The 23,143-nt window shown below is 53.1% G+C and overlaps 1 protein-coding gene across 2 annotated transcripts in view; it reads right to left on the bottom strand.

The window, feature by feature from the left end:
* Window positions 1-20,489, bottom strand: part of LOC122394363 — a 30,462-nt gene extending 9,973 nt beyond the window's left edge. Inside the window, exons 1-5 of one of the 2 annotated variants that reach the window (XM_043391197.1) lie at window positions 20,383-20,489; window positions 19,945-20,057; window positions 17,951-19,506; window positions 1,325-2,069; window positions 868-935 (exon numbers count right to left, since the gene is read on the bottom strand). In XM_043391197.1, the coding sequence (XP_043247132.1) occupies window positions 868-935; window positions 1,325-2,069; window positions 17,951-19,506; window positions 19,945-20,057; window positions 20,383-20,443 (2,543 nt within the window). In that variant the 5' untranslated portion in view covers window positions 20,444-20,489. The remainder of the gene's footprint in view (window positions 1-867; window positions 936-1,324; window positions 2,070-17,950; window positions 19,507-19,944; window positions 20,058-20,382) is intronic. The other variant, XM_043391199.1, reaches the window with a different exon arrangement.
* Window positions 20,490-23,143: the final 2,654 nt, after the last annotated feature.

The raw sequence follows: 23,143 nt of genomic DNA, 5'->3' as shown, positions 1-23,143 counted from the left end.
CCGTAATGTCCTCCGTATACTGTCCCCGTACTGTCCCCGTACTGTCCCCGTACTGTCCCCGTACTGTCCCCGTATACTGTCCCCGTACTGTCCTCGTACTGTCCCCGTACTGTCCTCCGTATACTGTCCCCGTACTGTCCCCGTACTGTCCCCGTACTGTCCCCGTACTGTCCCCGTACTGTCCCCGTACTGTCCCCGTACTGTCCCCGTACTGTCCCCGTAATGTCCTCCGTATACTGTCCCCGTACTGTCCCCGTACTGTCCCCGTACTGTCCCCGTACTGTTCCCGTACTGTCCCCGTACTGTCCCCGTACTGTCCCCGTACTGTCCCCGTACTGTCCTCCGTATACTGTCCCCGTACTGTCCCCGTACTGTCCCCGTACTGTCCCCGTACTGTCCCCGTACTGTCCTCCGTGTACTGTCCCCGTACTGTCCCCGTACTGTCCCCGTAATGTCCCCGTATACTGTCCCCGTACTGTCCCCGTACTGTCCCCGTACTGTCCCCGTACTGTCCTCCGTACTGTCCCCGTACTGTCCCTATATACTGTTCCCGTACTGTCCCCGTATACTGTCCCCGTACTGTCCGTATACTGTCCCCGTACTGTCCCCGTACTGTCCCCGTACTGTCCCCGTGTACTGTCCCCGTACTGTCTCCGTACTGTCCCCGTACTGTCCCCGTACTGTCCCCGTACTGTCCCCGTACTGTTCCCGTACTGTCCCCGTACTGTCCCCGTACTGTCCCCGTGCTGTCCTCCGTATACTGTCCCCGTACTGACCCCGTACTGTCCTCCGTATACTGTCCCCGTACTGTCCTCCGTATACTGTCCCCGTACTGTCCCCGTACTGTCCGTATTACTGTCCCCGTACCTGCTGCTGGACGTGTGTCCCCCGTATTGCTCCGGCCGCTGGGAGTAGATGTTCAGGTGCAGTACAATCTGTGAACAAAAAGAAGGTAAAAGAAACAGAAACAGCCCAATTCAAAGGGTTCCGCGATTTTCTCTACTTCTTAGACTTCGTCCAATTTTCTAGTAGAGCAAACCTGAACTCATCAAAAGAGCCTGAAATAGTCAGTCTGCACTCTGCACGTATTTGGATCATTGCAATCAGTTATTTGGTTTAGATGTGACTTCTCTGAACATCTGTAGAATTTTGTTAAAAAGCGTTCTTGACAATGTAAAGATGCGCGCATCAATGTCTCCTGCGTGTTAAATAAATATTTCTTATGTTTACCACCCTCTAGCTAATTTGTCGGTGACGCTGGCTATAAAGTACACATTTGTTTTGTCTCGGTTTCGGTTCGGCGCGGCGGTTCGTCAGCACTCACCTTGTGCAGGTCGTCCTGGCTGCCGCCGAAGCCGCCCTCTCCGCCGTCCGACCGGCTCCCCGGGTAGCCGTCCCGCCGGCTCCCCCGTTGGCTGCCCGTGTCCTCGAGGTAGCTGGGGCTGAACCGGTGCTGTCCGCCGGGCCCACCCGGCGTGCCGCCGGCGCCCGAGTGGCCGCCGCTGTTGTCGTAGTAGCCGTTATTGTTGGAGTAGCCACCATTGTTGGTGTAGCCGTTATTGTTGGAGTAACCGTTATTGTTGTTGATGTAGCCGTTATTGTTGTTGGAGTAACCGTTATTGTTGTTGGAGTAACCGTTATTGTTGTTGGAGTAACCGTTATTGTTGGAGTAGCCGTTATTGTTGTTGGAGTAGCCGTTATTGTTAGAGTAGCCGCCGTTATCGTAGTAGTCACCATTGTTGGCGTGGCCGTTATTGTTGGATTGATAACGGTGTCTATCATTATGGAAGTCGTTCTCCCTATTGTCTGAGTTTCGATAGCCGTCATTGTTGTAATAATTAAAATCGCTATTATAATTGTTGTTGTAGCTGTTATACCTGTTGTTATCGTTTCTGTTGTAGCTGTTACGGTAATTGTTATTCTCCTGGCTGTTGTACTTGTTGTCATTGTTGTAGCTATTGTCATTGTTGTGGTGATTGTTGTACACGGTATGGTCGTCGCGGTTCTGTCTGTCGAACCGGTTCCGGCCCCGGTGACCTGAACCGAGGTAGAAGTTGGACGACTGATACCTGCGGACGAGTACCGAGAATAGGGTCATGAGGTCAGGTCAGCGGTCATCAGGTCAGGTCAGTGGTCATCAGGTCAGGTCAGTGGCAATCAGGTCAGGTCAGTGGTCAACAGGTCAGATCAGCGGTCATCAGGTCAGGTCAGTGGTCATCAGGTCAGGTCAGTGGCCATCAGGTCAGGTCAGTGGCCATCAGGTCAGGTCAGTGGTCATCAAGTCAGGTCAGTGGCCATCAGGTCAGGTCAGTGGTCATCAGGTCAGGTCAGTGGTCATCAGGTCAGGTCAGTGGCCATCAGGTCAGGTCAGTGGTCATCAGGTCAGGTCAGTGGCCATCAGGTCAGGTCAGTGACCATCAGGTCAGGTCAGTGGCCATCAGGTCAGGTCAGTGGCCATCACGTCAGGTCAGTGGCCAGCAGGTCAGAAGTCACCAGTCAGCTGAGAGGTCACCGGGTCAGGTCGACCTTCATCAGGCTAACTCAGGGCTTATCAGTCAGCTCAGAAGTCATGGGTAGGCTTATCGGTTATCAGATCAGGTCAGTGGCCATCAGATCAGGTCAGCCGTCTGTAGTTCCATGAGGCCACCTCTCTGCAGTCACAGTCTGTTTCCCAGCTGCAGGGAGGCGTTTCCCTCAGTTAGGAGTCCTTCAGGAGCTCACAGCGGCTGTGGAGCCACCAAAGCACTGCTCCCGGGGCAGCGAGCCATCCCAACTGGGGCTCAGATGGACTGGAAGTGATGACCCCTTGGTATTTGCCTTTATTATTTTGTTGGTATTATGAATCCCCACTAATGTAAAAGAGGCTGAGGATTTGGTAAAAAGTTGGTATTCCCCTCATATTCCCAAGTCGGTTCGGTTTCGGTATTTTTCCATGGGTATTGTTGGTATTTGGTTTGGTATCGTTATCACGATTTTCCATAATTGACATCGCTACTTCACTACTGTCCTGGTCATTAGTGTGTATTGAAACGACATAAAAAAAATCGTTTATAGGTACCGAAATACACATCAGCCTACTAGGTACACATAACCAAGACAGGGCTACGAAAAGTCATTTTTATTTATTTTTCATTTTTTACATATAATGCACTTTTCTAGACGAGCTTTGTCCCAGGAATATAATGCTGCCATTTTTGTTTACCTACATGCGATGTTTAGAAGTGCCTAAAAATCACGAAAATGATTATGACGGGGGGCGGATATCCGCCCCCCCCCGTCGGTGCGCGTGTTAATACGACAAATGGTTGCACGCGTCCGACTCGGCGCCAAAGTTTCAACCCCGTAGCCCGCACCAACCTGGAGCAACAGCCCGCCAAAGGGAACTGACGCGTTTCATACATACAGAGACAGACATTTTGAATTTTATAAGAGTAACTAGAGGGACAGCATTAGGGGAGAGTGGGGTAATTTGGCCGCTTTTTTTTAGAAAACGATGTAACTAAAAATCGACAACACCTTTCTGCATTTTCTCAACGCTGACAGGTGTGGCATACATTTTACTTTCCTGGACAGTAAACTTAAAATGATAGGGTGAATACTTATATTGAAATTGTGACGTATTACAAAGGTCTGCAAAGCGGCCAAATTGCCCCACTAGCAGGATTATTTGGCCGGGGGTGTGGGGCAATTTGGCCGGTGTTAGTTTGAGGCCATGATTTTTGTTATCGGCGAGTCAGCTTCACATTCAGCAATGACGCGTGACCTACGACGCATTTGAAGCATTTTGGAGGTTGACTCAGCCGTCACAGGGGTCGAAAATAGTAAAAAAAGCGGCTCTAAATGCGATGACAGTTTTTTTACGAATAGCTTTTGAAGTAATCAAGATAGGCCAAAACTAAAAGTACCATCGTGATACTCTCGTCATTCCGCATCGAAACATGTATGTGTTGACCTCGAAAGGTCAAGGTCAAATGTTGGCTTCAGGTCACGTTACCTCAGGTCGCTTGACCGCAAGGTTACGTGAGTTCAAGGTCATCATGTATATCATTCGATGCGCCTTGACGAGCTGAACACAATGAGACCACTTGCGCGGCTGTATCTTTTTTCTGTAAGTATTTATTAGCAAAAAAAAGACGTTAGGTAACCGTTGATGACGTCACATGTCGTTACAGCTGTCCAATAGGAAATATGGCATGAAGGTAGTCAACGTTGGTCATGAATTATGTCCTTTATGGTATAATTGACCGTGACAACTCGGCCGTCCCAGCATAGTGACTCTGAGCGCACCGGCCAAGTTGCCCCGCTAGTCCCGGCCAAATAACCCCACATTGCCATTCTGAAAATGTTTGTCTATAAAGTCGTCATGGCTGTACAGAACTAGATGAAATTGCTCTTGGAACCGCTGAACACCCTCAAGAATGGCGCTATAATGTTGGAATTTACTTACAGCCCAAATACTACATGTTATACAAACTTTTAAACGGAAGTAAAAGTTACCATTTTCTAACGAAATTCACGTTTTATTAATTTTGAATAAAACTGAGAGGGGGAAAGTTTTGACATTTGTTCTCGAGCTATTTCTGCCGATGACAAATGAATAGAGACTAAGTTATTTCATTCACTTTTATCAGCTTTCGTACAGGTGGGGGCGGCCAATTTACCTACACCACCGGCCAAATTACCCCACTCTCCCCTACGCGCAGCGTAATGCATCAATTTTCATTAAAATCGGCCCAGTAGGCAGTAGCGACTGAGTTATTGCAAGAATAAATTTGGCGACTCCTCCTGGCCGGCGGTGCCCTGCGCCGGTGCTCATTGTCAAAGGTCAACGATCTGCTGGCTCTGATTTCGCTCAGTTTTGCAAGCGAAGAAACTGAGCTTACGGCACGTGCTCTCTGATCGGCGCCGGCCGCGGCCCAAAATGCCGCAAAGATGCACCCGCCACGTGGAAACCGGCGAGCGCACCCCCACCAAAATTTAATACGACAAATGGTTGCACGCGCCCGACTCGGCGCCAAAATTTCACCCCCGCAGCCCGCACCGTTCCGGAGCAACAGCCCACCAAAGGGAACTGACGCGTTACATACATACATACGTACAGACGTTTTGATTTTTATATAGGCAAACTAGGTTTCCAGCATTACGCGCAGCGTAATAAATCCATTTTCATTCAAATCGGCCCAGTTGCGGCTGAGTTATTGCCAGAATAAATTTGGTGACTCCTGGCCGGTGGTGCCCTGCGCCGGTGTTCGTTGCCAAAGGTCAATGACCTGCCGGCTCTGATATCGCTCAGTTTTGCAAGCGAAGAAACTTAGCCTACGGCACGTGCTCTCTGCTCGAAGCCGGCCGCGGCCAAAATTTCGCAAAGATGCACCCGCCACGTGCAAACCGGCGAGCCCACCCCCTCCAAAATTTAATACGACAAATGGTTGCACGTGCCCGACTCGGCGCGAAAATTTCAGCCCCGCAACCCGCGCCGTCGCCCCGCAACAGCCCGCCAAAGGGAACTGACGCGTTACATACATACATACGTACAGACATTTTGATTTTTATATAAGCAAATAAATCACATCTCCAAACAATGTGCGCTAGTCAGTTTTCTCAGTACCTAATTTAGCTTAAGCTAGCAATTCTCGTGCTATGTTCAAAGCTATTTTTACAATGAGTGTCGAAGTTAAAAACGAGCTATAGGCTCTAGTCTACATAGTCCAGGCTCCGACCGCACCGTGACTAACTTTCAGTGACGCGGTCTGTGCCCCGGCAGTATGTCGAGTGCACGGAAGTCTGCACTATGGCAAATCAGTAGGGATCATAGGTGTAGCAACGTATCTCTTTGGTGAAGGATACCTTTCACCAAAGTTTTAGATTGGTGAACAGGGACGGCGCCACAGGGGGGGCAGAGGGGGCAGCCGCCCCCCAACTCTGAACACTGGGGCCCTCTTTCAGCCAGCAGGTCAGGTATGGGCGGAATACTCTCTGACTGTGCAGAAAGAAGACTTCTGGGCAGAGCTGTAGAAATGACTTCAGGAGTGGGGAATTAAGCCAAAAGGGGCCTTCTCAAGGTGCCGCCGCCAAGATAAAACTTACGGGCTTTGGCCCATGTTTTTGGAAAAGGGCCCAATTAAGCACAAAAAAGTGAAAGAAAATCATTTATTTTGTATCTTGGGTGATTGTGGCCCTGTCCTATCTTCCCAGGCTGTAGAAACGGCCCGGGCCAAAGAGGGCCCATGCCACGTCTGAGAGGGCCCATTCAATATTGAAAGGGCCCAGGCAAGGTCTGGGAGGTAAGTAACATATTATGTCTGAGAAGGGGAGGGCCCATACCAGTCATGACAGGGCCCGCAGCGGTGCTCAGATGGCCCTTGGAAGGAGTGCGAGAGCCTGTAAAATGCCTGAGAGGGCCCATACCAGCCGTGACAGGGCCCATATCAGTACTGAGAGGGCCCATAACAGTACTGAGGGGGCCATCGCAAGTAATGTGAGGGCCCGTACCTTGACATATTACTGAGGGTTATGTCAGTCAATGACAATCATGGAAGGGCCCCCAGCAGTATTGAGAGGACTGTTGCAATGACTAGGAGGGCCCGCACCATACCTGAGAGGGCCCATACCACTCATGCGAGGGCCTGCAGAGTGCAGCAGTACTGAGAGGGCCATTAAAAGGTCTGGTAAGGTCCTTAGAATGTCTGAGAGGGTACATAGCAGGCCGCCTCAGGAGCCCCCTAGTAGTATAAAAAGACCCATATCAAGCCTCTGAGGGTCCCTACCAGTCAAAAAAGGGCCTTTACCGGGCTCCAATGGCCATGCCAAACTGAGGATCTACCGAACTTCAGAAGGCCCATACCAGACCTCAGGGGCCCCAACTAGGCTTCAGAAGGACCATATCAGGTCTCAAGGGGCCAAGCCAGGTCTCTGAGACCTCTACTAGGCCTTAGAAGGTTCATAATAGACTTAATGGGGACCAGGCCACAAAGTGCCTATACCAGGCTTCAGATTGTCCATACTAGGCCTAATGGGGCGTAACAGGTCTCTGAATGCCCATTCAAGACCTCAGAGGGCCCATATCCAGTCTCGGGGGAACATAGAAACTAGGCCTCATAGGGTCCCTATGATATCGAAATCGCCCGCGAGTACGCCGCACTAAACCCTGACCGCCGGTCAACCTTCGGGGTCAACCGTACCATACTTGAGAGGGCCCATACCACTCATGCGAGGGCCTTAAAGGGACACTCCCACCTTAACATTAGTTTTGAGTTGAGATAGCCAAGTTTGCGGCCAGGCTCAGAAACCACCATTTACCCTGGTCGCAACCCCCGCAGCTTTATGGTGTTCAAGAAATTTCTTCCCTTTACTTGCAGGGTGGGACCAGCGTGGTCCCTATCTCTCAACCATTACGGGAATCTGATGACGTATCAGGCTTTCGAACGTCCGTTAAATGTTTGACTAAAACGTTTTGTAGCACGCGGTGGTATATGCTGCTTTGCGCGCAACAAATGCCGCACTTTCAAATAAAGTCGCTAGGAACAGCGGAGATCCCAAAAAGTAAACAGAAGTAAAAGTCTAATATCTTGAAAACCGGTCAATATTTTTCGATGAAATTTGGTAGATATTCGTTTTTGCCCTTTCTGAACCGAGCGACATCACTTTCATGCCAATTCATTAACTTTTTTGAAGGTGGGAGGGTCCCTTTAAGGTCAACCTAATCGCATTACCCCAGGCGCCGCTCCTGTGTCATGTGTGTAACGGTGTTTTTGGGCCGGCCCTGTCGAGCCGAGCTCCTGTTTGAGCCACTCTGTCCGTCCGAGTCACTTTCCAGCCGGGAGGCGGGGCATGATAAACTCGAGTATTGAAAACACGCTTTTGTTCAGAATTTTGGCTGCTCAGGCTGATTCAGGTTGTTTACGTGGAATTCGTTGGTCAGGATAGTAAACAGCTTCCAACAAAAAAGGTTACCTACAAGGCCCTAAATACAGTTACCTATTCATGTTACCACACGAACAATGTCTTGCCTGTTGTCGAACGGACCCCCTCGGTTTTTCGCGAATAACTCGCGTAAAGAGCGGCTGATCGAGACGGAACTTTCAATACCTTCGCGTTGATCAATTTTACACCTATCCTAAAGATTTAATGATCCTGACCCTAATGAACTTTAACCTGTGACCTACTTTTTTAGACCATGTTTGGCTGGAATCGCGATTCAGCGTATGTCGGCTCGCATGAGCCGCGCGTTTGCAGTCTTTTCGTGGTTTCAAGCGTTCAAACATGGGATATGATGCTGCTTCCATGAATTAGGGTGGGTGACAAGGTCACCGGAAGGTCAGGTCAGCTCATTGACCTTTGATGACCTCGGTTCACTTTGTTCGAGTTTTACATGTTTATAGGCTAGTTTTTTGAGCTGAATTCAAATTTAGCAGCCATTTGAACATTTACGAAGTAATTTTGGTGCTTTCGTAACATGTTACGAAGCTGTCATAGGCGGTTGCCACCTACTTCGAATACGCGGCAAACCCCTTACTGGTTGAGCTGACTTGACCTGACCCGACCTGGCCTAAATAAATGCATGAAGATATCGTCTAGGTTCATCACTTACATGATATTCGTGATCATCACCTCGAAAAAACCATAGCAGCCATCCTTTACGACGTTCTAACATGTCCCGATTTTCCCGACTTTTGGGTCATTGGCCTGACCTGGAAGGTTACCCGATGACCAAGGACCTTAAAATTGGGTATCATCGGCTTCCTTTCGTCACGGGCAGCACGCTCGTTTTTTTCTGCGAAGGTCTAGCTTGATCAGGGGCGAAACGGCAAGGGGGGCAACGGACTCCCGCCCATACGTTCGTGGCTAGAAAAACACCAATACGGGCGAGGGTTAACCCTAGAACGCCTAGGGGGGGGGGTTGTATCAACCCCCCCCCCTGAGGTTTTTTCGAAGTGCACGCTAAACGGCTTGTCGTAGCGGGCTGAAATTTTCAATGCCCTCTGGGGCAACCTTTGCGCATCTTTTGCCGAAAAAATTGATCGGGTCATGTCAGGTCACGGAGTTATGACGTCATAAGAGGTACAGCCTCCGGCCGGATTTTCACAAACTGAGTGCCAACGCCCGAGGTTTCCTGCCGGTGGTACGGACATCGGTTGATGGATCGTGATGAAACTTCCCATGCATGTTGGGGCAAGTATTGGCTATCATATGGTATAAGAAATTTGACCGGGTCAGGTCAGGTCACGGAGCTATGACGTCACAAGAGGAACAGCGTCCGGTACTATTTTTGAAAAGCGCCCGAACCACTATTTTGCTAATTCTTGTCACCTCAATGGGAATATGCAGCAATATTAGCTTCTATAGGGAGCAAATGGACCTCTCAAATCCAAAAATACAATCAGATTTCAAAAATATAAATTTTGATTTTTCGAATTTCTGCCGCCGACTGTGACCTTGCCGACTTCCGGCGCTCCCAACGCGCCATTTTTTGAGCTAGGGAAACGAAATACATACCAAACGATAGAGAAATGATCAAGGAACACGATAATGAAGGTTTCAAGTCGATATCTCCCACCGTTTTGCCGCAATCGCCGCCGAAAGTTGAAAAAAGTCTATTTTTCCGAAAATTTGACCTTTGACCGGTCAAAAGTAGGTCAAATGTTGACCTAGGACCAAAAAATATACCACCAATCGCGAGATCTCGTTGAGAGCAATCCGTTGGTTTTTTCCGCTAAGCTCTACGACCTTCCGTTTCGAAACGCCAGGGGGGGGGGGTCGTAACAACCCCCCCCCCCCCCTGGTCGTTCGTGTTATGAGAAATGGCCTGGTCGTGCGAGGGTTAAGAGTGTGTCTTTTAACACAAAAGTTATTGTGTAGAAGGCAACGGTGGTGGGAATGGTAGGTCAAGGTACAAATAAAGGCTTGCATAGTATTGACGGTATTGACGATATTTCGGAAAGTTTGGGCCCCCATCTTGTTTGGGCCCTTTTTCTGAAAACCTGCCCCCGCAAGGCAAAATCCGTGGCGCCGTCCCTGTTGGTGAAGGATCCTTCACCAATCTTGAGCAATGCAGGTGAGGGTCTTTACCAATGCTAGAACGACTGGGTTCGACGGTCGATCTCGGATCTAACGTTAAAAAAAGAAAAGCAATGCCGAATGGGATGCACAAAAAGGCTAAAACGGCAACAGGTACCCAATTAGCCCATCCTTTCATTTATGAAGCGTTATGCCCACCTTCTTCACAATTCACGCCATTTAATAAATGATACAAAATTCAATTAAGTTTTACCAACTTCAATACAGTTTTCGGCTTTAGGTACCTACTACCTAGTACCTATAGGCTATAGGTAAAGCCGAAAACTGTATTGAAGTTGGTAAACGTGTAAATTTACCTCAGTAAATGCCGTGAATATAAAAATAAATTGGCTTATTTTTACTCGTGGGAAATTTGTAAGCCTTTGGTCACGAATAAAAAGAGCAGTGGAGCATACCTTTAGCCTAGGTTCCAAAGGTATGCTTGGATACCTTTGGTAGGTATCCAAAGGTATGCTTGGATACCTAAAAATTCAATTTTAGGCATGTACTGAAAATTGGACGTTAAAGTGACCATCTCAGCTTAACATTAGTTTTGAGTTGAGATAGCCAAATTGGTGGCCATGGCCTGCAAATACCGGTGTGGGCACTTACAACATCGAAAAATGCTTTAATTCGGAGGTATGAAATTTTAAACTTGCATTTTTTGGATTCTAAGGGGCTAATGCATTAAGATGCCCCCTCAGAATTTGTGACGTCAGCGGTGATCTAGCGATTTTAAAACCTTATACTAACATCTTTGTAAAGCAGTGGTGGTATATGCTATTTGCGCGCAACATCTGCCGCGAACGCCGCACTTCCAAAATGAAGTCGCTAGGAACAGCGAAGATCCTAAAAATGTAAACAAAAGTAAAAGTCTAATATCTTGAAAACTGGTGAATATTTTTCGGTGAAATTTGGTAGATATTCGTTTTTGCTCTTTCTGAACCGAGCGACATCACTTTCATGCCATTTCATTAACTTTTTTTTGAAGGTGCGAGGGTCCCTTTAACCCTCGCCGGACCTATTGGTTTTCTACATACGCGCCGGCCGAGGGGGGGGGGCGGGTACGACCCCCCCCCCTCGCCGTTTCGCCCCTGGTGGAGCTAGCGCGTCGCGGAAAAAACGAGCGTGTGCGCCGTTACGAGACGCAGAGATTGGTACCCGATTTTAAGGTCCTAGGTCAACCGGTGACCTCTGAGATCAGGTCAAGTGCCCCAAGGTACGGTTCAGTTTTTGGTGAATAACTTCGCAAAAAACGGCCGCAGAGCGCCGATTTTGGCAGCATCGTGTTCGTCTCGCTCAGGCGCGTCGAATGATATACTTTTTGTCCGGGTCAGGTCAACTTGGGGTGTTGACCTCAGGTCAAGGTCAGGTCAGCACCCCAAGGTCACGAAGTTCGTCGAAAGGGATCATGTCGCATATCATTCGATTCGGCAGGTCTTCCTGAGTCCATTGGTGGCTTTCCCGGCTCGCTAGCTCAATTTGATCAAGAGTTATTGACGAAAAACTAATATGACCTTGATGACGTCATAAATGACGTCACGCAAGGTCAACATTGCAAAAGTGACGCATCTAACCTTGCAAGGAGTGCATAAAATCACGATTCTGTGTGCTTGAGATAGTTGGAGATCGTTCCCGGCGCCAGAATAGCAGTTTGAATTTTTCCCCATTGACTTATAATGGTGAGGTCACGAAAATGACCTGACCTCATATGACCTTTAGGAAAAATCCGAGATATACAAGTTGTGAGACTCATAATGGATACTAGATCCTGCAAGTTTCATTTCCCTGTGACATCTCCTCTGGCAGTGAGGGCGTTGCGAAGTTGCGACATCTGAAGACCGTGCAGAGGTTCACTTATGACGTCATAGGTCAGTGACCTGACCTGACCCAAAAATGCGGTTGGTGTCAAAAGATGCGGCTTGGATCAAAGGTCAGGTATGCCAAGTTTCAGCTCTCTATCGCCAGCGTGTTCGGAGCTATCGCGAAAAAACCCTATGGGGGGGGGGCGGCACCCGCCCCCCCTCGGCCGGCGAGGGTTAATTAGATGATAATGGCGTGAGACATGTTTGCGAGAAGAAAAAAAAAACGGGAGGGGTTTGCGAAATTCTCTCCCCCCCCCCCCTCCACTGCGGCAAGGTCCTGTACCTTCTCCGAAGGTTCAGGTGACATCCTTCACCAATATTTTTGGCGCTCCTACACCCATGGTAGGGATGTCTGTAGACACCGGCCTGCTTATATGTACACGATAACGATGTACAGACTACAGAGAAGGTGCAGATGGCTAGGACACACTCTTTCATACAGGTCTAGTCGTTTGAAAACAGGTAGAGGTTTTGGCATTCCACTGCGACTCTCGTACAGGCCGCGAAGGAGCACCAGCTGGGTTATAGTGGAATTTCAAAACCCATGCTGGTCCCATGTGGGCTTCTTCGCATGCAGCCGTGTGGGTCATACCAAGGGAAGGCGGCGTGGGCCTAATATGTGTCACAGCCATGCCCTGGGACTTGGGAGAAAAAGTCAGCTCCACTCCCTCAGAGCTCGATGAAAACCTGCGCAGCTACTCTCAAAAACACCCCTGTCTCACTGAAAACTCCATGAAACTTTAGCATACGGGTGCGAATATAATGGCACTGACTCGTGCGAGCCGGAAACAGAATCATTTATACAGTACTGGATACCGAGTTTTGCGAGCACTGATCGGAAACAGACTACTTCAAACTGTAGTGGATAGTAAGTGCTGTGAGTGCATTGGCCAGAAACAGGCCTACACAGTACCTTACACAGTGATCACTGCGCGATGGGGGAAGGAAGTGCACCTAATCGTGTGCCCAGTGGAAGGTGCAGTGTATAGAGGTCCGAGCGTGTAAGTGTCCGAGCGAAGATGTAGTGTATATGTATATAAAGGGACAAATGTCCGGCAGAAGATATATATTATAGAGGGGCAAATGTCCTGTAGAAGGTGTAGTGTACCTATTGACGGCAAAACGTCCGGTAGAAGATGCAGTGTTTATAAAGGGACAAATGTCCGGCAGAAGATATATATTATAGAGGGGCAAATGTTTTGTAGAAGGTGTAGTGTACCTATTGACGGCAAAACGTCCGGTAGAAGATGCAGTGTTTATAAAGGGACAAATGTCCGGCAGAACATATATATTATAGAGGGGCAAATGTCCTGTAGAAGGTGTAGTGTACCTATTGACGGCAAAACGTCCGGTAGAAGATGCAGTGTTTATAAAGGGACAAATGTCCGGCAGAAGATATATATTACCTACCTACATATAGAGGGGCAAATGTCCTGTAGAAGGTGTAGTGTACCTATTGACGGCAGAGCGTCTGGTAGAAGATGCAGTGTTTATAAAGGGACAAATTTCCGGCAGAACATATATATTATAGAGGGGCAAATGTCCTGTAGAAGGTGTAGTGTACCTATTGACGGCAAAACGTCCGGTAGAAGATGCAGTGTTTATAAAGGGACAAATGTCCGGCAGAAGATATATATTATAGAGGGGCAAATGTTTTGTAGAAGGTGTAGTGTACCTATTGACGGCAAAACGTCCGGTAGAAGATGCAGTGTTTATAAAGGGACAAATGTCCGGCAGAACATATATATTATAGAGGGGCAAATGTCCTGTAGAAGGTGTAGTGTACCTATTGACGGCAAAACGTCCGGTAGAAGATGCAGTGTTTATAAAGGGACAAATGTCCGGCAGAAGATATATATTACCTACCTACATATAGAGGGGCAAATGTCCTGTAGAAGGTGTAGTGTACCTATTGACGGCAGAGCGTCTGGTAGAAGATGCAGTGTTTAAAAAGGGACAAATGTCCGGCAGAAGATATATATTATCCCTCGCGGGCCCGGGGGGGGGGGCGTTTTTCGCCCCCCCCCTGGCGAATATTTGCGATAACTCCCGAACGCTTAGGGATAGGAAGGCGAAACTTTCAGTACCTTTTCTCCCATCAATTTGACATCTTCTGAAATAAAAAAAATTTGGACCTAGCCCCCTTGATGACGTCACAAGGTCCATTTTTTCTAGACCCCTGCACGGCAAACTTCGGGGTCACAGACGCAAACTTCAAATAGCTGCTAAAAATAGAGTTTTAGAGATAAAGACAAATTACGAGCACGGCTGTGTAGCGTTTGACCTAGAGAAAAATAGAAAAATAGTTTTGGTGACCTGAGGTCAGAGGTCAGGTCAACGACCCCGAAATGTGGTTTTAGTTTTTCGCAAATAACTTCGACAAAAATGGTCCTAGAGCTACGGCAGTGGTACCATCGCATTCGCCTTGTCAAGCCGCGTCGAATGATATATATTTTGTTCGGAAAAGGTCAAGTTTCATGTTGACCTCATGTGACCTCGAATGACCTCTGGTTGACCTTGACACATGAAAGGTCGTTTATGATGGATTTGTACCCGCTGATCACGAATCTGGCATCTATTTTCCTCTAAGCCTTCATTTAGAGCTTCCGGATGGCAAAATTGTCTTATTTATTATTACTAACTTGAATCAGTAAAATAGCCTCTAGCAGGGATACTCTTCTGTGACCTTGACCTTTGAGCAGCCTTGTATCGTAAGATGAACCACAAATAGGGAACTGATAAGCCTCAAAACATTTCAAAACATCTTGGAAGTTAGCACGCAAGATGTGCGAAAAAGTGCCAAGTTTGAGGTTTTTTGTTTGAAGTTTGAGGTCAATTTTGAGCGTGACCTTGACCTTGACCTTTGATTTGGAGCACATTTTCAGAATCCTCAGATTCTCTTCTTTCGTTTGACACCCAATTTTGTCGGTTTGATGCAGCCTGCCGTCCTCTAGAAGGCTTACTTTGAGATCACTACACATGTGCCGGTTTTGGCCTTTGACCTTGACTTCTGACCTTGAAAATTGACCTGAGGTCAAAAATTTTAGGTGCATTAGAATCGTCTCGTAAGGACCTTTCGTTTGGTATCGCTTTTGTTTCCGTAGCTCCCTTATTTCCGGAGTTAGACAGGGGGGGGGGCGAAAAAGGCCCCCCCCGGGCTGCGGTGGTTGGGATTACCCCCCGGGCCCGGCCGGGTTATAGAGGGGCAAATGTCCTGTAGAAGGTTTAGTGTACCTATTGACGGCAAAACGTCCGGTAGAAGATGCAGTGTTTATAAAGGGACAAATGTCCGGCAGAAGATATATATTACCTACCTACATATAGAGGGGCAAATGTCCTGTAGAAGGTGTAGTGTATCTATTGACGGCAAAGCGTCCGGTAGAAGATGCAGTGTTTATAAAGGGATAAATGTCCGGTAGAAGATATACTCGTATATTATAGAGGGACAAGTGTGCTGTAGAAGGTGTAGTGTATAGACGGGAAAGTGCCCGGTAGAAGATGCAGTGTATGGAGGGGCAGACCTCTCCGTGCTCGGCAGAGGGCGCAGCTCAGTCAGTGTGAAGAGGGACGCAGCCGGTGTCCGGCAGAAGGTTGCGTGGAGTACCGGATCCGGCGTGACATGTCAGGACCGGTGCTGGGGCCCCAGTGTGAGGTGACACGTGTACCTGGTGGTGCGAGGTGTCCTGCTTGCCACGTGGCCGGCCGGACCGTGTCCCTGATGTGTGACCCAGCCTCCCAATAGACGCTCGACCATGCAAGCAGCCAGTCGCGCTGCCATCCCGCCGTTCAGTGAGACGCAGCCAGTCGCGCTGCCATCCCGCCGTTCAGTGAGACGCAGCCAGTCGCGCTGCCATCCCGCCGTTCAGTGAGACAGACAGACAGAAGCAGCCAGTCGCGCTGCCATCCCGCCGTTCAGTGAGACGCAGCCAGTCGCGCTGCCATCCCGCCGTTCAGTGAGACAGACAGACAGACAGACAGACAGACAGATGGAAGACGGGGTCGCCGGTTTCGTGTATTGGTTCTACATTCCGATAGAGGCACAGAAGAGAGCCGTCAGTTCGGACAGCACGGTTCAGCTCGGGCGGACAGTATAACGCGGACAGTTTGATCGAGAAGGCACCACGTTGTGCGAGTCAGTGCGCGTTTATATGGTAGGATTGTGCGCCCGGCTCTCCCAACACTGTCTACCACGGGAGAACGGGCGGTACTGGAACCTTTGGTTACACTTTGGGTAACAGCCAAAAGATCACAGCGGGACAGCCAAACCATCACAGTGGGACAGACCAACCGTCACAACGGGACCGGAAGATAAAAACGAACGGTCACGTGGCTAAAACGCCGACCAGCACGGCACCCGTGCCAATGGTCACGTGATGCGCCGAGCCAGCCACCTGTTTCCAACGCAAACACAGCGCCAGTGGGCCTGTCCTGTCGCGTGATATTACCGCCTGCCACCACATGCGCTAGCCCGTGCTGATCAGTGGACGGACACTCTCCATCCGGGGATTGTGGGCCGCCCCGACAACTCCGAGACATCGCCGCCAGATGATTGGGGGCACTGGGCCTACGCCTGGGGATGGGCGTGGGCCTGGACCTGGGAATGGGGATGAGGATTGGGATGGGGATGGGGATGGGCTTGAGCCTGGGCCTGGGCGTGAGCCTGGGCCTCAGCTTGAGCTTGAGCTCTGGCCTGGGTCTGAGCATGAGCCTGGGCCTCAGCATGAGCTTGAGCTCTGGCCTGGGCCTGGGCTTGAGCCTGGGCCTCAGCCTGAGCTTGAGCTCTGGCCTGGGCCTGTGCATGAGCCTGGGCTTCAGCCTGAGCTTGAGCTCTGGCCTGGGCTTGTGCCTGGGCCTCAGCTTGAGCTTGAGCTCTGGCCTGGGCCTGTGCATGAGCCTGGGCTTCAGCCTGAGCTTGAGCTCTGGCCTGGGCTTGTGCCTGGGCCTCAGCTTGAGCTTGAGCTCTGGCCTGGGCCTGTGCATGAGCCTGGGCTTCAGCCTGAGCTTGAGCTCTGGCCTGGGCCTGGGCCTCAGCCTGAGCTTGAGCTCTTGCCTGGGCGGCCTGAGCCTGAGCCTGAGCGGCCTGTGCCTGGGCTTTAGCCTGGGCGGCCTGTGCCTGTGCCTGTGCCTGGGCTTGGGTTTGGGCTTGAGCATGGGCCTGGGCCTGGGCCTGTGCTTCAGCCTGGGCCCGTGCCTGTGCCTGGGCCTCGGCTTGAGCCTGTGCTTGGGCCTGTGCTTGGGCCTGGGCCTGAGCTAGAGCTTCAGCCTGGGCCTGAGCTTGAGCTTCAGCCTGGGCCTGGGCGGTAGGTGTCTGTGTCACCTGAGCTTCCTCGGAGGCAGGCTCCTCCTTGTTATCAAGGTATTCGTGAAAAACGACTTTGGAAATAGTGGGGAGGTGGGTCTGGGATCCCCTCACTAGGTTTTGCGATGTCAGGGGCGCGGAGGATCCCATCAGCATCAGAACCTCCATAGGGTGGGGCCTTCCCAGGGGTGAGGGAATAAACGGGAGCCCGCCCAGTGGTCCAACGGCAAACTGAGGCCCACCCAGGGACCGAGAAAGGAACTGAGAACCACTCTTAGGACCCATGGTAAACTGTGGCAGGCCTAGAGATCGAGAAAGGAACTGAGCACCACTCTGAGGCCCCATGGTAATCTGTGGCCCAACCATGGATCGAGATAGAAACTGAGGCCCACCCTGAGACCCAACGGTGAACTGCGGCCCAACCCTGGATCGAGAGAGGAGCTGCGCCCCGCCCAGGGGCCCGGGGAGGTACTGAGCCCCGCCCAGGGGTCCAGGCAGGTACTGCATGCCGGACCGATCACCTGGGTACTCGTGGTACACCACCTTAGAGACCCTGGCGGGGATTCCCACGGCCGGGGAGGGTCCGGTCCGGTGCTGGGGAGGCTGCGGGACCTGCGGCCAGCTGCCCTGACCCGCCACCTGTTGGTCAGACGCCGGCGCGAGCGTACCGTCGGGGTACTGGTGGAACACCACCTTGGAGACGGTGGGCGCCGCCGGCTGCTGTCCGTACCTGTCCGAGTTATCCACCGGGTACACGTCCAGCATCAGCTGCAGCGGCCGGCCGGCCGAGCCGAGCGCCAGCCGGTCCCGGCGGTACCCGGCCGGGTACACGGGGCCGTCGCGGCGCTGCCCGGCCGACGACACGGGCCCGCTGCTGAACCGGCCGTAGGCGCCGTGGCCGTTGCGCGCCGCGTCGCCGCTGATGTAGCTCAGGATGTCCTGGATGCCGGTGGCCGTCCGCGGGTAGCTGTACTGGGGGTTCCCCACCAGCGGCACCGAGGCAGCGGACGGGAACCGGCGGCCGGCCGGACTCGGTCCCACTGGGACACCGTGCGACCGCGGAGGCGCGAACGGGCGCTGATTGGTCGGCGGAGGCGCGAACGGGCGCTGATTGGTCGGCGGCGGCGGGAACGGGCGGTGATTGGCTGGTGGCGGCGGGAACGGACGGCGACTGGAGTGAGGCGGACGCTGATTGGCCGGCTGGTGCGGCGGGGCCACGCTGATTGGCGGACGGAAGGGGCCTGGCCGCAGCCCGGCGGGGGTCACGGGTCGGCGCGGCGGGAAGCGCGGCCCGAGCAGCCTGCTCAGCGCCACAGAGCTGGGCAGGGTGGGCGGCACGGAAGTCAGAGGGCGCGCAGAGGTCACCAGGTCACCGGTGCGCCCCTGGACGCTGAGCGGCAGCGGGCCGATCGGTACCGGACGGCGCACCAGGTTGGCCTCCTGGTGGGCGTTGAATCCGGCCGGGAACCCGGCGCCGGGCCGCCGCAGCAGCAGCGCCAGCTGCGGCCGCGCCGAGTGGCCGGCCGGCGGCGGCAGGCTCGGCCGCTGCACCGTCTGTCCGGAGGGCAGCGGCGGCGGCCGCAGCAGCGACGGCCGCGGCGCAGTCAGCACCGGCGACGGCCGGCGCACAAACTGGGGCCGGCCCGCCGCCTGCCGCTCCTGGAACATCACCGGCACGAAGAGCGGCCGGCGTGGCTGCGGCTGCGGCTCCGGCCGGCGCGTGGTCGAGGTGGTCGCCGTGGTGGGCGTCTCCTCGCCGCCGAGCGGAACGGGGACGTAGGCGACGTACCCGGCCCGCGCCTCGGGCTGCAGAGCCGCCTCCGCCTCCGCCTCGGCCTCTGCCTCCGCCTCCGCTACCGCCTCCGCCTCCGCCGCCTCCGCCTCGGCCACGGCCACGGCCTCGGCCTGCTGCCGCTCGCCCAGCACAATGGCCTCCTGGAGGGCGCTCTCGATGGCGGCGGCGTGCGCGGCGGAGCCGGCTCCCTCTGCCTTAACGGCCATGTCCAGCTGACCGCCGGCCGTGCGCGCCACCGTCAGCACGTAGTCGTCCTCGGCGCGGCCGCCCGGCACCGTCACATAGATGTCGCCCGAGTCGGCCGTATAGGTGTCGCTCGGGTCGCCGCCCGCCTTTGGCTGCGCCGGGGAGCGCTGCCGACCGTCGGCGCCGCCGAGGCCGGCCAGCAGCGGCTCGTGACGCGGCGCGTCCAGCGCCGCCGCCGCCTCCGTGACGTCAACATTGGGCAGCTGACCGCCCGATGACGTCACCGACGAGATGACCTGCGCCAGCTGCCGGACGGGGGCGGGGTGTCAGATGATGGGGCCGGGCGGAGCGTCAGTTTGTGGGAATAGGAGGGTTTACACTTGGAGGAGACGGTGTCAGTCGGAGGGGAGCGAAAGCTGGACGCAGCGTGGCGTCAGATTTGACTACATCCATATTTCCCAAACTACTGTTTATACCGTCTCTCCAGTCTCTCGCCGCCATTATCACCCTCCCCTCTCCCCCTCTCCTCTGGCTCTCTCACCACCAGTCCAAAGATGATGAGGCACACGGTGACGGTGAAGTAGATGATGGCGCGCCTCTCCCCCTCCCTCCCTCCCTCCCCCTCCCCTCTGGCTCTCTCACCACCAGTCCAAAGATGATGAGGCACACGGTGACGGTGAAGTAGATGATGACGCGCCTCTCCCCCTCCCTCCCTCCCTCCCCCTCCCCTCTGGCTCTCTCACCACCAGTCCGAAGATGATGAGGCACACGGTGACGGTGAAGTAGATGATGACGCGCCACCGTCGGTTATCCTTCTTCATCGTCCGCTCCTCCTGGTCCAGCTTATGATCCAGCACTGCAGGTCAACAGAGGTCAGCAAGGGTCAACAGAGATCAGCAGGGGTCAACAGAGATTAAGAGAGGTTAGCAGAGATTACCCATAAGGTCAGCAAAGGTCAGCGCCCACCTACCACCCCTGTGGCTACTAGGTACTGACTATACCTATACCCTGAGTGACGTCGGTCGGGACAGCCCAACTGATCATATGTAGGTCGCACCCAACAATACCCGTTTGCACTGCTGACCGCACGGGGAGTCCACTGCAGTCGCAGCCGCTCACTGACCTGGGACGCCTACTGAGACAGCACAGCGAGTCCACTGCAGTCGCAGCCGCTCACTCACCTGCTACGGGGTCCGCCTGCAGCTGGGGCGCCGGAGACTTGAATCCGACCAGACTCGCCATTTTACCGAGCAGCCGCGACTGGGGGTGCCGGTAGATCACACTGCCATCTGACGACAGAAAACGGAACTCTCAGTAACACTTTTAGTCACTGCACGCAGCCACTGTCGGATACAAGGGAGGACGTATTTATTTATGGCAGCAGCTACGTCGCAGAAATTGATGAAAATTTGCCTGTTCCCTAAAATATAAAGTAATCAATAAACTAAGGAAGTTTTACCAGACAAATTGTTTGTACCTACTTCCACTGCAAAGTAAAAGGAAGTGATTCAATTTTTTCATAACTTTTAGGATTTTTTTCCGGGGGGGGGGGGGAGAAAGATACCTAGGTTACCTAGGTATAGGTACCCCTTCGCGCAGCGCCAAGGACAAGCTCTCTGGATCCGTCAATGACTGCATGTAGTTCTTAACAATGTGTCACTCTCGAGTAGCATGACACTTGGGTTCTCCCTTCCTGTTCTCTTACACACACAGCAGGCTTCACATTTCTCTTCCATCTCCTTTTTTACTTAACGTATTCTTTCATACAAGTTCAAGCAGAAGCACAAACGGTAGCCAAATACCTGTGCCTCAGCAGAGAGTGCTCTGTGCTCATACAGTTACCTACATTCAGCACAAGAACCTCTAGAATTTGCAGAGTAGGTGGCTGGACGATTAGGGAAGCGGGCATATTAGGTATGTAAGACAAGCGCAACTCCACAAATAACAGGAACTAGCCAACACAGGACGACAGTGCTTCTCCTCCCCCCTCAGAGACAGTCCCCCTCCCCTGAGATACAGTCCCGCTCCCCTCAGATACAGTCCCGCCCCCCTCAGAGACAGTCCCGCTCCCCTCAGAGGCAGTCCCGCTACCCTCAGAGACAGTCCCGCTCCCCACAGAGACAGTCCCGCTCCCCTCAGAGGCAGTCCCGCTACCCTCAGAGACAGTCCCGCTCCCCACAGAGACAGTCCCGCTCCCCTCAGAGGCAGTCGTGGACTGATGACTGATGAGATACATCTGTGGATCTCCAACATCGGGAAGGCACGGATCTGAGGGCATCCAACATCGGGGAGGACCGGATCTGAGGGCCTCCAACATCGGGGAGGACCGGATCTGAGGGCCGACGCTGTCACCGAGCGCTGGAGAGGGGACACCGACACCCTCTCAGCACCGGGACCCGTCGCTCGCCCGCTCACTCACTCACTCACTCACTCACTCACTCACTCACTCACTCACTCACTCACTCACTCCTTCACTCACTAACTGCCACCGAACTGCCTTACTCCCTAACTCCTTGCTTCGGCCTTTGTTAGCAAGGGTCTCTCAGTTCCCAGCCCCGTGACTCTGTCGCACGAGTCCCCGTTAGCGGAAGCCGACCCAGCCGTCTCACTCACTCAGTTGTCTCACCCAATGTGGTCACTGTGCGCCGTACCCGTCTCGGTGGCTTTGTGCCAGCCACTGGCGGCCCCCGGACCTCTGCCGGACTCTTATATAGAGTGCGGCTCGTCTTCGGCACGGCCGCCCCCAGTGACGTCGGAGGGGGGACCGGGCGCCGGAAAACGCCGGCCGAGGCGCGGCCTACCTACCATTGTCCGTCGCCGGCCGTGTTTCCCTATTTGGCTGGGCCGAGAACCATGGGAACCGGCGCCGAGAACCACGGGAACCGTCCGCCGATGGCACTTCCCGGGAGAGGATCGGTAGCGGGGACAGTGGAACGGACGGTGGACGGCAGACGGTGGACGGTGGACGGTGGACGGTGGGTGGACGGTGGGCGGACGGTGGACAGTGGACGATGGACACTGGACGATGGGTGGACGGTGGACGGTGGGTGGACGGTGGACGGTGGACGGTAGGTGGACGGTGGACGGTGGGTGGACGGTGGACGGTGGACGGTGGACTGTGGACGGTGGACGGTGGACGGTGGACGGCGGACGGTGGGTGGACGGTGGACGGTGAGTGGACGGTGGGCGGTGGACGGTGGACTGTGGACGCCGAACAGTGTATAGTGGCTAGCAGACGGGGGACGGCGCGGGCGGAGGTGCCTCCTCCACCGACCCCGCGGATGGTCGGACGTCGCACAGCGGCTGGACTAGGAAATTAGGAGGAGGAAAGTCGCCAAAGCGGGTCAGAGCACCGGCAAAGTCAAATGTCGGTCTGCCATCCCCAGAAACTGTTCTTTCTTCTTATAACGCAACAAGGTAAATGTATTATTTCACTGGTGAGCGTAGCTAACAATTGTAAGGACTGGAGCTTGTGGAGTGTGGAGCCGTGTGATTTGTAAGGAGCCTATGAGGCCGTGTGATTTGTAAGGAGCCTGTGGGGCCGTGTGGTTTGTAAGGAGCCTGTTAGATCGTATGATTTGTAAGGGCGCCTGTGAGGCCGACGGAACAGTCGGGACTGACGGCGCCACGGGTGGTTTTCGGTCAGCCTGTATCCTACTAGTACTGGCCTCTTCAATTGGCCGCCAGGCGATTAGACCGCCTGCACTTGGATCACAACGCTGGACACTACACATGACGTGTTGCCGCAGAGTGTTGAGACATTGCTGCAGAGAGAGAGCGAGAGAGAGAGAGAGAGAGAGAGAGAGAGAGAGAGAGAGAGAGAGAGAGAAGAGAGAGAGAGAGGAGAGAGATAGAGAGAGAGCAGAGAGACAGAGAGAGAAGAGAGAGAGAGATAGAGAGAGCAGAGAGAGAGAGAGAGAGAGAGAGAGAGAGAGAGAGAGA

The sequence above is a fragment of the Amphibalanus amphitrite genome, unplaced genomic scaffold (genome assembly GCF_019059575.1).
Source record: "Amphibalanus amphitrite isolate SeventyFive unplaced genomic scaffold, NRLGWU_Aamphi_draft 000587F_arrow, whole genome shotgun sequence".
Taxonomy (NCBI): domain Eukaryota; kingdom Metazoa; phylum Arthropoda; class Thecostraca; order Balanomorpha; family Balanidae; genus Amphibalanus; species Amphibalanus amphitrite.
This window is presented reverse-complemented; position numbering and strand designations above follow the sequence as displayed.